The 14,417-nt window shown below is 39.0% G+C and overlaps 1 protein-coding gene across 1 annotated transcript; it reads left to right on the forward strand.

The window, feature by feature from the left end:
• Positions 1-6,667: 6,667 nt before the first annotated feature.
• LOC115720036 (G-type lectin S-receptor-like serine/threonine-protein kinase LECRK1) lies at positions 6,668-9,782 on the forward strand. Its single transcript, XM_061106425.1, has one exon. The coding sequence runs from the start codon at positions 6,821-6,823 to the stop codon at positions 9,080-9,082; it is 2,262 nt and encodes a 753-aa protein (XP_060962408.1). The 5' UTR covers positions 6,668-6,820; the 3' UTR covers positions 9,083-9,782.
• The last annotated feature ends 4,635 nt before the right edge of the window (positions 9,783-14,417 follow it).

The raw sequence follows: 14,417 nt of genomic DNA on the forward strand, positions 1-14,417 counted from the left end.
AAATGCAATAATAGTTTTGTTCTTTCTTCTAATCACTGAATTATTATTATTCTCCATCTCAACTGCTCAACATAATAAGCTAAAATGAAGGAAAAACAGCAAGATAAATGGAGAAAGAAATGCTCTGTATATTGCTAAATTAATGCCTCTTTTTTCTGCAATTGATACAACATTAAAAGTTCCCTTTTTATAAGCAAGGGGAATATACTAGAAGCTAATTTCTTATTGGACAATACAATAACAGAATTTTATTATGTATGGCCCACACAATCAGGTAAAGATATGAGGGAATCAATTTCCCAATGATTGGCAACGGTAAGAGGAAATTCGGGCCTAGTCATCATTCTTCATCTTCTAATTGGGCTGACTTTGGGCCTTTCATTTCAACATGCCCCCTCAAGCTTTGCTGTGGTGAGTGACAAACAGTAAGCTTGTCTTTGAGGTAATGAAAGGTTGTGATTGGTAGTGACTTGGTCAATATATCAGCTATTTGTTCTTCAGATGGTATGTACCTTACTTCAACCGACTTATCCATGACTTTGTCTCGAATGAAGTGGACATCGATTTCGATGTGTTTGGTTCGTGAGTGAAACACAGGATTAGATGCGAGTTGTCTTGCCCCGGAGTTGTCGCACCAGATTACAGCCGTGCGGTTGTGCTCTATTCCAATTTCATCAAAGAGGGATTGTAGCCAGGTGACTTCTGTGCACGCTTGAGCTAAGGATCTATATTCGGCTTCCGTGCTCGATCGAGCAACTGCTTTTTGTTTTCTTGAGCTCCAGCTAATGAGATTTCCTCCAAAATACACACATATGCCCGAGGTGGATTTTCGATCGTCTATAGAACTGGCCAAGTCCGAATCACAAAAGCTTTCTATGACTGGATTGGTTGCTTTGGTGAATTGAATGCCTTCGCCAATGCTTCCAGCAATGTATCTTAGTATGCGCTTGCAAGCAAGCCAATGATTTTGGGTAGGAGCTTGGAGGAATTGGCTTAGTTTGTTGACGGAGAAGGCAATGTCGGGTCTACTTAATGTCAGGTATTGCAGCGCCCCAATGATGCTTCTATATTGGGTTATGTCTTCAAATGGTGGACTGTCTTGAAGATGAAGCTTGTTGCTTTGAATCATAGGAGTAGGACTTGGTTTGGCTTCCAACATGTGTGTTCTTTTGAGAAGGTCAAGAGAGTATTTGGTTTGAGATAAGTGAAGTCCATCTTGCCCCCTACTTGTCTCAAAACCAAGAAAATAAGTGACTGAGCCCAGCGTTTTGAGAGAAAATTGTTGGTTCAGCTGAGAAATGATGTGAAGAACACGGTTGGAGTTGTTGCCGGTAAGCAAAATATCGTCAACATACACTAGGACATAGAGCCGAGCATCACCTTCAGCCAAGTAGAAAAGAGAAGTGTCCGAAACTGAGTTTTGCAATCCAAGGCTAAGAAGGGTTGTGCGAAGAGTGTCAAACCATGCCCTCGGGGCTTGTTTGAGACCGTAAATGGCGCGATTGAGCTTACACACGGCTGTAGGGAAGTCAGGATCAACATAGCCCGTTGGTTGGGACATATAAACTTCTTCCTCCAAGGTGCCATTGAGGAAGGCATTGTTGATGTCAATTTGTTGAACATCCCAATCATTGGTGACAGCAAGGGAGAGAATGACACGAATGGTGGATGGCTTGACAACCGGGCTGAAAGTGTCAAAGAAATCCACACCCGGTTGTTGTTGAAAGCCTTTGGCAACAAGGCGAGCTTTGCATCGTTGATGAGACCCATCGGAGTTGAATTTGTGACGAAAAATCCACTTATTGTCAACAACATGCATATGAGGTAAGTGGGGAACAAGGTACCATGTCTTGTTCTTTTTGAGCGCAAAGTACTCATCATCCATGGCATTTTTCCAGGCTGGGATAGTTAAGGCTATTTCTGGGGTAGCGGGAGTGGAGAGAGAGAGGGCTGGAAGATGAGGATTTTGAAGGAGGGATGTGAGAAAGGTTCGGGGTTTGAAGATGCCAGCTTTTGAGCGAGTAACCATGGGATGTGAGGGAAGTGTTGGTGCTGGAATAGGACAAGGCACGGGTTGATGAGGTGATGTGTTTGCTGGTGTAACAGGTGTATGTGAGTGGCTGGACGTGGATGTGGGTGAAAGGGGTTGAATGGGAAGGTGTATGGCAGGAGGAACGGTTTCATATGACTGAGATGTGGTGGAATGTTCATGCTGAGAGTTGGTAGATGCACATTCGGATGTGGGAGAGTGAGGAGATGCCGTGGAGCCTGCAACACAAGGAGCAATATTAGATGAGAAATCAGATGCATCATCACTATCATTGTCCGAAAAAATAGGAGATGAGATGAAAGGAAGCCAATGACTGTATTGGATGATTGGTGAGGAAGGGGACTGGTTTGTGGACTGTCCAAAACCAGTAGAGAAGGGAAATTCAAGCTCATTGAATGAGACACTATGTGCTATGTATATTCTACCACTTGGATGGAGACATTTGTAACCTTTGTGGTTAGGACTATATCCTAGGAACACACATTTTGAAGATCTAAAATCTAATTTGTGATTGTTGTACGCACGTAAGTGAGGAAAGCACGCACATCCAAATATTTTGAGAAATTTCAGATTTGGTGTGACTTTAAACAATGTCTCAATGGGGGACTTATGTGCTAGAGTTGGAGTGGTTAAATGGTTTATGAGATAGGTGGCTGTGCTAAATGCATCCCACCAATATCTCAAAGGCATGGAAGCTTGGGATAGTAAAGTGAGACCCATTTCAATGATGTGTTGGTGTTTCCTCTCGGACTTGCCATTTTGAGCATGTGTGTGAGGGCATGGATGTCTAAAGTGAACTCCAATGGATTCTAAGAATGGTGCCAACTTACGATATTCACCTCCCCAATCCGATTGGAGAGTCTTAATTTTGGTGTCGAATTTTCCTTCTACAAACTTTTGAAAATTGAGGAATGTATTTTTGACATCCGATTTCAATTTGAGAGGAAAGATCCAAGTGAAGTTGCTATAATCATCTATGAAATGCACATAGTATCGATATCCTTCCTTGGATAGAATGGGAGAGGGTCCCCAAACATCGGTGTGTATTATCTCGAGTGGTGAGTGAGATTTAGTGTGAGAGGTGCCATAGTGTTTGTATTTGGATTTTCCTATGTGACATGCATTGCAGAATGGTGTGGAGTTTTTGAAAGAAACCTTTTCATTAACCAACATGTGTTTTAATACATTGACATTAGGATGACCTAGACGCATGTGCCACACATTGGCATCGGAATTGAAATTAGACTCAGCAAACAAGGATTCACAGCTACTGGACTGACTCAATTTATTTTCTATTTGAGGAATTTTGGCAATATTTTTGCTCTTGGAGGAAACAGTAAAGCTTGAACCAGTATTGGCAGGGACTTTTGACATTGATGATGCTGTGATTTTCAGTTGATATAGCCCATTGTTAAGCACTCCCCGAAGCACCTCCTCCCTCGTGATTAGATCCTTCACAACACAAAAATCAGCATAAAATTCCACAAAAACTTTGTTATCTTTGGTTAGTTGAGAAATAGAGAGAAGGTTTTTGGAGATCTCAGGAACGCAAAGAATATCATTCAATATTAAACAACCAGAAGTGTTTCGAATTGTACTTGAGCCAGATCTAGTCACGGCTAATGGAAAACCATTGCCGACTAGCAGTTGAGTAGTACCTTTCATATCAGATTTGTGCTGAATGTTGGAAGGTTCAGATGTGGTGTGATTTGTGGCTCCGCTATCAATGTACCAGGAGTTGTCGACATGGGCTTCTGTGCTGGTGAAATAAGCTTGCTGATCAGTGTTGGAATGACTGTTGTTAGCATTCTGAGATGATGATTGCTGATTGGAACCTGGTGCTTGGAAGGAGATGTCAAATCTGTGGTAGCATTTGGATGCTATGTGGCATGGTTTGCTGCAAAGTTGGCAGATGGGTCTGTTATTGTTAGTGCGTCCTCTGCCTCTTCCACGGCCTCTTGGATTGAAGGAGCGGCCACCAGAACTGTAACGTCCCCGCTTCAAGCCTCCATTGGGTCCTTACACCCACGGACTGAATGGCTCTTATACACGAGTACGTCACTTTGGCTGCTTCATGGACTGATGACTGACCCTACAGACCAACACGAGTGTTTTCAGCGTGCTTTGTCCTCACTCACACACATCCTAGGAAAACTTCCCAGGAGGTCACCCATCCTTGAAATTGCTCCAGGCCAAGCACGCTTAACTATGGAGTTCTTTCGAGATAGGCTACCGAAAAACAAGATGCACCTTGTTGACATAGGTAGTACCAATCAATCCATTTAAGCTCTCTTCAACTGTGTAGTCCCATACCTACACAGTCTCTGAATCATCCCACTTGACCTTCCCCAGGCGGTGTGGGATTGTACAGCGCTTACCCGGTATTTCCCCTTACGGATCACGGGACTACTGACTGTCACAACTACACAGTTGAAGAGAGCTTAAATGGATTGATTGGTACTACCTATATCAACAAGGTGCATCTTGTTTTTCGGTAGCCCATCTCGAAAGAACTCCACAGTTAAGCGTGCTTGGCTTGGGAGCAATTTCAAGGATGGGTGACCTCCTGGGAAGTTTTCCCAGGATGCGTGTGAGTGAGGACAAAGCACGTTGAAAACACTCGTGTTGGTCTGTAGGGCCAGTCATCAATCCAGGAAACAGCCAGAGTGGCGTACTCGTGTATAAGAGCCATTCATTCCGTGGGTGTAAGGACCCAATGGAGGCTTGAAGCGGGGACGTTACACATACCTACACAGTCTCTGAATCATCCCACTTGACCTTCCCCAGGCGGTGTGGGATTGTACAGCGCTTACCCGGTATTTCCCCTTACGGATCACGGGACTACTGACTGTCACAATCACCCCCCCTTACGGGGTTCGACGTCCTCGTCGACCACACTTCCGGCTGGGTCAAGGCTCTGATACCATTTGTAACGTCCCCGCTTCAAGCCTCCATTGGGTCCTTACACCCACGGACTGAATGGCTCTTATACACGAGTACGTGTGGGATTGTACAGCGCTTACCCGGTATTTCCCCTTACGGATCACGGGACTACTGACTGTCACAATCACCCCCCCTTACGGGGTTCGACGTCCTCGTCGACCACACTTCCGGCTGGGTCAAGGCTCTGATACCATTTGTAACGTCCCCGCTTCAAGCCTCCATTGGGTCCTTACACCCACGGACTGAATGGCTCTTATACACGAGTACGTCACTTTGGCTGCTTCATGGACTGATGACTGACCCTACAGACCAACACGAGTGTTTTCAGCGTGCTTTGTCCTCACTCACACGCATCCTAGGAAAACTTCCCAGGAGGTCACCCATCCTTGAAATTGCTCCAGGCCAAGCACGCTTAACTATGGAGTTCTTTCGAGATAGGCTACCGAAAAACAAGATGCACCTTGTTGACATAGGTAGTACCAATCAATCCATTTAAGCTCTCTTCAACTGTGTAGTCCCATACCTACACAGTCTCTGAATCATCCCACTTGACCTTCCCCAGGCGGTGTGGGATTGTACAGCGCTTACCCGGTATTTCCCCTTACGGATCACGGGACTACTGACTGTCACAAGAACCTTGATTCGAGTTGTGTCCATGACTTCCAATGTTAAGAGACCTGCGCATCTGTGTGGCTAGGTGGGCAGCAGGCATGTTGGAGTCTCCCAATGTTGAGTTGAGTTGTTCAAGGCGTATTTCTTGACTCTGAAGCATATATTGCACTTCTTGGAGAGTGACTTGGTCTTGCCTTGAGGTTAGATTCACAACGACAGCTTCGTATTCATGGCCGAGGCCTCCCAAAATGTATAGAATGAGTTCATCATCTGAGAGTAATTGTCCTGCAGCAGATAAACTGTCAGATATGTTTTTCATTTTTAAAATGTAATCATGTATAGATAAGCTGCCTTTTTTCAGAGATTGCAACTGAAATCTTAGTTGCAGTATTCTAGCTTTAGAGCTAGTAGTGTAGAGACGTTCAAGTGTGATCCATAAGTCACACGAGGTAAGGCAACTCATCACATGTCCAAACATAGATTCGGATATTGAGTTGAGAAGTCAGCTGAGAATGGACTGGTCTATGCGTCTCCACATGGCGTATCCAAGGTTGATTTGACGGGACTCGCCAGGAATCAATCCTCCGATCGTATTATCCACAAACTGAGGTGGACACGGTTTAGTTCCCAGCACGTATCCTTCGAGTTCATGTGCTCGAAGTGCAGGGAGAGCCTGAGATCTCCAGTATGGGTAATTAGCTCTTTCTAGTTTGATGGTAAGAGGGGCTAAGTTCTGAAAGGGAGAAGATGGAATGGCTGGTGCAGGTGTGATTACTGGAGGGACTACAGGTTCGGCAGTGGGTGCAGCATCAGCTGGATTTGAGGCTGAGGATATTTCGGCTGTGACAGGGTTCTCCATGGGATGCGGTTATCCCGCTCTGATACCAAGCTAAAATGAAGGAAAAACAGCAAGATAAATGGAGAAAGAAATGCTCTGTATATTGCTAAATTAATGCCTCTTTTTTCTGCAATTGATACAACATTAAAAGTTCCCTTTTTATAAGCAAGGGGAATATACTAGAAGCTAATTTCTTATTGGACAATACAATAACAGAATTTTATTCTGTATGGCCCACACAATCAGGTAAAGATATGAGGGAATCAATTTCCCAATGATTGGCAACGGTAAGAGGAAATTCGGGCCTAGTCATCATTCTTCATCTTCTAATTGGGCTGACTTTGGGCCTTTCATTTCAACATAATAATACCACCAAAATGATCAGTCTTGACTCTTCAATCTCTCCTTCAACCAATAACTCATATTGGCTATCAAATTCTGGCCAGTTTGCATTTGGTTTCTACAATCAAGACAATGGTTTTGCCATTGGAATCTGGTTTAACAACATAAAGGAGAAGATAGTCATATGGACAGCAAACTGGGATCAACAGCAGCCACTCCCACAGAGCAAAACACTTGCTTTGATTGATTTTGCCAACTCTGTTTCCCCTGATCAGCCTGCTGCCTCAGCTTCAATGCTCGATTCGGGTAATTTTGTTCTATACAACTCAGAATCTCAAATCATATGGCAGAGATTTGATCATCCAACATATACCCTTTTGCCAGGACAGAGTTTAGAGAGTGGAAAAGATCTCATCTCAGCCATGTCTAAATCAAATCACTCACCCGGAAGATTTCATCTTGTCATGCAACTTGATGGTAATCTGGTCCAGTACCCGAGAATGAGCAATGTAAAAGCCTACCATGCTTACTGGAACTCACAAACTTATGGGAAAGGATCACAAAATGTAACTCTGAACTTTGATGCTAACGGTAACCTATATATGTACAACACTACTAGCTCAAGTAATATAAAGACATTTCATTCTGTAGGTTGGGGACACAAGAGTGGGAATGTTACTTATCGTCTGACAATTGATGCAGATGGAATACTAAGGTTGTATTCTCACAGTATTGTTCAGGTCAATAGCAGCTGGAATATCGAATGGAATTCGAGTAATAATAGGTGTGATCCTACTGGAGTGTGTGGCATGAATGCATATTGTGTTCTTGATCAAAATCAACAACCCAATTGTACATGTCTTCCTGGTCACGATTTCATTCATCAACAACAGAGAAGTTTGGGATGTGAAAGGAGTAGCAGCATAAATTATTGCACAGCTGATAATCGAGATAAAGTTTCACTTGAAGAATTTTATGAAGTTTTGTGGGAAAACAACTCCTACTCTATTGTGTCAAAGAACAACAGGATTGCTTGTGAACAAGATTGCTTGAAAGATTGTCAATGCGAAATTGCTGTGTATACATCCAACACGTGCAACAAACTAAGGTTGCCACTGAGATATGCCAAACCGGATCAGGGAAATAGCGATGTAGTGACCATGGTCAAAGTGCTCAATCAAAGTTCTGAGGCAACCACAACAGGGGTGACGAAAGGAAGAAGTGAACGAGTTCGAATTGGAATTTTTATCAGCAGCATTGTGTTTTCATGTTTTGGCCTTATGGCCTTGGCAATTTCAATTGCGCTTATATTCAAGTTTCGAATGTGGGAATACAGAAGGATTGCAGATCAGTGGCACCATGATTTTCTTGAGGATGTTGCCATTTGTCCATACACATTTGGTGAGCTAGAAAAGGCAACAGAAGGTTTCAAACATCAAGTGGGAAAAGGAGCTTATGGAGCAGTTTTCAAAGGTGTCATACCAACAAACAGTTTCAGGAGAGTTGTGGCTATAAAGAGACTAGAGAAAATGGTTGCAGATAACGAAAGAGAATTCAGGAATGAGATGAAAGTAATTGGAAAAACTCATCATAAGAACCTTGTTAAGCTTCTTGGTTACTGTTATGAAGGAGCTAACAGGCTTTTGGTTTATGAGTTCATGAAAAACGGTTCTTTAGCAGATTTCTTGTTCCAACCCGGAACCAAGCCAACATGGGAAGAAAGAGCTGAAATAGCTTTGAACATAGCTAGAGGAATGGCCTATCTACATGAAGAGTGTGAAACACAGATAATCTACTGTGACATCAAACCCGAAAACATTCTTATGGATGAACAAGCATGCGCGAAAATAGCTGATTTCGGTCTCTCAAAGCTTCTGATGCCTGATCAAACCAGAACATACACTGGTTTGAGAGGAACAAGAGGGTATTGGGCACCAGAGTGGCATAGGAACATGCCAATAACAGTGAAAGTAGATGTTTACAGCTATGGAATTATGTTGTTGGAGATTGTGTGCTGTAGAAGGAGTGTGGATATGGATGTTCCTGAGAATGAAGTTGTTCTTGCTAATTGGGTTTATGACTGTTTTGTGGATGGTGAAATGGGAAAACTAGTTCATGAAGAAGATGTGGAGAGTAATGAGCTGAAGAAGATGATTAAGTTGGGACTTTGGTGTATTCAAGATGAACCATCTTTGAGACCTTCAATGAAGAAAGTTTGTATGATGTTGGAAGGGATTGTTGACATTCCAACACCTCCAATTCCTTCTTCCTCTATTAGTGTAGTTAGTATTGTTTGATAAATTGTAATGGATACAAATTTTGTATAGAAACCAAATTAGTGTTCCTCTCAAATCTCAACAATAGACTTATCACTTTCTTGTTAGAACAGTCTTAGCCCCATATCTCTAGCTACCTCAACACAGAGTTTGCCTTTATAAAAGTTCTTTGAGCCACCTACTAAGTGTTGATTGATATACAATGACTGAGAAAGTCCTGTTGAAACAGTTACAACTTGAGACTTGAAGTTAAATTATATATATATATAGGATGTCTAGGGACATTGATTTTGTCCCTACGATAGTGATGTTTTTAAAGCCATAAATATTTGATCTAATGATGACAAATGAATATGTGTATAATAATAGTTCACATTTGGGTGCATTAGATTATTTTTTATTTTTTAATAATATTTTTAAAATTCATATACTTTTACAAATCAATTAAATAATATTTAAAATTTCAAAAAAAAAAATGGTATTAAGGTGGATAAAGCCAAGGTATCGACAATTGAAAACTTACCTCCTCTAGTGTGAGTTAAGGGAGTTCGAAGTTTCTTGGGGGATGTTGGATTCTATAGAAAATTTATCAAAGATTTCTCCAAAATTTCTAAATCCTTATCTAATTTACTTGCTAAGAGCACTCACAACAGTTTCTTTACTCTATTCTTCAAAATACATCATTAAAACTCTACTTTCTTTATTTTACATCAAACTTTTACATTATACCATACAACAACTTCTCTATTTTTTCTCTATATCATTTAAATAATAATTTTTTTAATATATATAGGGATATAATTTTGTCTCGTTATTGTACTTTCACGGATTGTAATCCGTGATGTACGACAGCCGTCAGATAAGAGAGTTATTTGATCTGACGACAGAGATTGATCTAGGGGTAATTAGGGTTAAAAAGTAGAAACGTACCCTGACACTCATTTAATGTACCCTGAGACCCATCTAATGTACCACGAAATACATTCCGTGAAAGTACATCACGGGACAAAATCGTGTCCCTATATATAATACACATAACATATCAAAATAAGAATAAAATACTATTTATATATTATTAAAATATTTTTGAAGGATTCTTTACATGTAGAGAAGCATCATTGCATTCTTTATAGGGAATATACTCATTTAGTACCTTGTGTTTTCATGAAAAGCATATTTGGTACCATGTGTTTTCAATAATACTTAATTTGTACCTCATATTTTTAAATTGTACATATTTAGTACCCTAAAGTAAAACTTAATCAATACAGTTTTATCAATTTAACCAAGCAGTTCTCAGTTATATGTAATCAAATAATTAAATTTAAATTAAGAATTAATAAAATGTTAGATAAAATTTTATTTAAAAAATTTGAATTTAGGGTACCAAATAGGTATGATTAGGGCCGGCCCAAGTATTGGGCAGCTTGGGCCATTGCACAAGACCCTCATTTTTTTAAGGCCCAATTTTTATTTTTATTTTTTAAAAAAATGCCTATTTTTTTCCCTATTATATATACATAAATAAAAAAAAATATATTTAAAAATTTATGAAGCAATCTTAAAAAAAAAAAAAAAAAAAAAAAAAAAAACCTAATAGAATTGTAGTTTTAATGTACATAGTTTTTTTTTTTTTTTTCTAAAGGGTCTAATTTTAAAATTTCGCACAAGGCTCCCAAAATGCTTGGGCCGGGCCTGGGTATGATTTTAAAATACAAGGTACTAAATAACCATTATTAAAAATACAGGGTACCAAACTTGTATTTAGATAAAATATAGGGTACCAAATGTGTAGATACTCTTCTTTATATTGTTCTTTAAAACACAACACTTGTTGGACCATCATGATTTTTACACTTTTTCACCTCCTCTCTTTTTCATTTTAAAGAAAAACTAGTTTTGAAGGAGTTGTTGGGAGTGGTCTAATAGAGTGTCTTTTGAGTTTGGGAAAGAATGTCTTGAAGCTTTTCAAATTCTTGAGGAAAAATTAATGTTAGTACCAATAGTCACTACACTAGATTGGGAGCTATATTTTGAAATTATGTGTGATGCCAGTGACTATGGTATTGGCGCAGTATTGGGACAAAGGGTTGACAAGGTATTTCGTACTATTTACAATGCAAGTAGAACTTTGAATGATGTCCAACTAAATTATGCTACTACGGAGAAGGAGATGCTGGCCATAGTTTGCAAGTGACAAATTTCGACCTTACTTGATTGGAAACAAGGTGATAATATACACACAAACTATTCAGCAATCAAGTACTTAATGACTAAAAAGAATGCAAAACTAAGACCGATTCAATAGGTTCTTCTTCTACAAGAATTCGATTTAGAAATCAAAGATACGGACACTAAGAATTTAGTAACAGACCATTTGTCAAGGTTGAAACTAGAAGAGAGCCAAAAATAGTGAGTTTGCAACTTAAAATGTTCATCTAAATGTATTTACTTATAATATTTTTAGTTTTAAATCAAAAAAAATTGTAAACTATTTTCCTAGCCACTTACTAGTGAAAATTACACATTTTATGGATTTTTAAACAATGTGCAAAAATATGGGTTTTTCTCCAAAAAAAAAAAAATCAAGGGAAAATTCAAAAGTAAAATATATATATATATATGAAAAAAATTAGGAGTAACAATTTGTGTTGGCGTGTCAGGTTCGGGTCATGTCGAAATCTTAAATTTATTGAAAAACTGCTAACCCGAACACGACCCGTGACACGAAAAAATTTGTCGAACCCGCGAAATCTCGTGTCGTGTTTGTAGCTAGTTATAAGTTAAATTATTATTTTTAGTGTTATCGTGTCATGTGAAGTTCTTAAATTTATTTTAGATGGCTGACACGAATATGACCTGTGACACGAAAAAATTTATAAATGGAATTTGAATTTCCATGCTTAATAAACCCATAAATTGTTCCCCTAAATTAATACTATGCATAATTAGTTATATATGACACTTTTTGTGTTTTCTCCATAATACCCTCCCCACCTACATCTACCCACTCCAACCCTTTTTCTCATCAATTTCACATGAGAATTCCCCACCCGAAAGCTTCCACAACCACCAAAAATTTTTTTCTTCTCTTCACTCATCACTAGAAGCTACAACCTTCCACACTACAAGCCACCACACTAATCCACCACATTAGAAGCTAGAACACATACAAGCTCCATCAATGGGTAAGTAATTAATTTTTTTTTTTTAAATCTTGTTTGTTGTTGTCATATTTAATTAAGAATGTTGTGTTTGATGATTGATCTGTGGATTGTTGCTGTTATTTTCTATTTTTTCTGTTATAATGTTTGCTGCATGTGAAAACTGGAATTTTGCTGTTTTTCTGCATTTTTTTTCGTCGGCCCGATGGGGTCCGATGCTGGCCCGATGGGGGCCCGATGTGGGAAAAAATTTTGTTGGCAGGGGCGAAGACCCGATGGTCCGATGGTCCATCACTGGGTCCGATGGTCGGACCCCCATCGGGTCCGATGGATTTTTTTTATTTTTTGGAACCTGGGTCCGATGGTCCCCATATGGGTCCGATGGTCGGACAATCGGACCCGATTTGTTTTTGGAATTTTTTTTATTTTTTGGAACCTGGGTCCGATGGTCCCCATATGGGTCCGATGGTCGGACCATCGGACCCGACTTGTTTTTGGAATTAATTTTATTTTTTTAAAAATTTTTTAAAATAAGGTCCAATGATCCGTGGTGGGGTCCGATGGTCGGACCAATCGAACCCTACAGGAATTTTTTTTTTTTAGAATTTATTATTATTTTTTATTTAATATTATTAATTTATTTTGTATTGATTTATTAATATTTATGTTATTAATTATTTTTTTATTAATTATTATTTTAGTTAATGTTTTAAGAATTTATTTATTTATTTTTAGTTATTTTATTAACTATCAATTATGAATTATTATTAATTATTGTTTTATTAATTATTGTTATATTTTTTATGGTTTGAGTAATAATTATTAATTATATTTTATTATCAATTAATAATTATTTTTTAATTATTAATTATTGTTTTATTATGAATTATTAATTATTGTTTTATTATGAATTATGAATTATTATTAATTATTATTTTATTATCAATTAATTATTATTGTTTTGTTATTAATGATTAATTAAGATTTTTTTTCGGTGAGATTTTTGTTGTAAATTATAACTGTGTTTTTTTAAATGTATGTGACAAGTTCAACTGTTAATGCGTGTGTTATGTATAATGGTGTTTGGGAGTTTGATGGTAGAGATTGGGTTTATAAACGGGGCGACAATTTGACATTTGACATTGATCTGAACCTAAGCTACTCAGGTTTGGTTGATGTTTTGTACGAAGAACTAGATGTCGACAAAGTGGAGTATGACTTGAAATTGGAAGTACATTACAAGTACAAGAAAGGCTTTGAGTATCGCCCTGAAGTTATTGGAAATGATAAGCGTGCAAGGTACTTTTTATCTACACTTGCGAAGAAGCCAGATGAATTTACTCCTTTGTTTGTGACTTTGTTAAAGAAGAATGTTTGCGTCGATCCTAGTCCCACACCAAGTTCTGTTAAGGATAATTGTAGCGAGGTTGGGAGTTTTGTTCCAGAAACAAATCCAGAGGTGTTGGTTGCGGATGTATTACCTGAATTAAACAATATGATGCCGAGTGCTGATATTGTAGCACAAATGCCGTTCATTGATGGTTTTTTTAATGGTCCAGACCTTGAATGTTATGTTGAGGGTAATGATGTCGTAAGAGACGACCAAGGTACAGAGGCCCCTGCTGCTGTACCTCTGAACTTGACTCCACTATCGTACCAAATACCACCGAGGCCACCGACACGGAAAATAATGCCCCGTAGAGAAAATTGCCAAACACCTGGTACTAGTAGTAGTCGTCCAGGCAAAACCAGTCATGCTAGAGGAACTACTGACAGTACAGGTCCTAATAATGGTAGAGAGACCAATGATATTAGTGGTCCTACTGATGCTCGAGGGACCAATGTGACTGGATGGAGCGATCTATTTTCTCCTTCGACAAGTTACGGTAAATTCAAGGAGAAAATGTATACAAGAGAAGACATTGAGGATCATAGTCATTATATATCTACGGGTGGCACACCAGGCGGGGAGTTACATGTGGGAAAGTTTTTTAGAGACAAAGAGCATTTAAAGATGGTTGTTGGCCTGTATGCAATGAAGAAAGGGTTTGACTACTACGTTAGGAAGTCCAGCACTGATATTTGGTACGTCACATGTAAGGATACAGATTGTGGGTGGAGACTAAGAGCGAAGAAGAACGTACTTTCTAACATGTTTGAGGTGAGTACATTTCATAATGTACATACATGTT

Source organism: Cannabis sativa, chromosome X (assembly GCF_029168945.1).
Source record: "Cannabis sativa cultivar Pink pepper isolate KNU-18-1 chromosome X, ASM2916894v1, whole genome shotgun sequence".
In the NCBI taxonomy this organism is placed as follows: Eukaryota; Viridiplantae; Streptophyta; class Magnoliopsida; order Rosales; family Cannabaceae; genus Cannabis; species Cannabis sativa.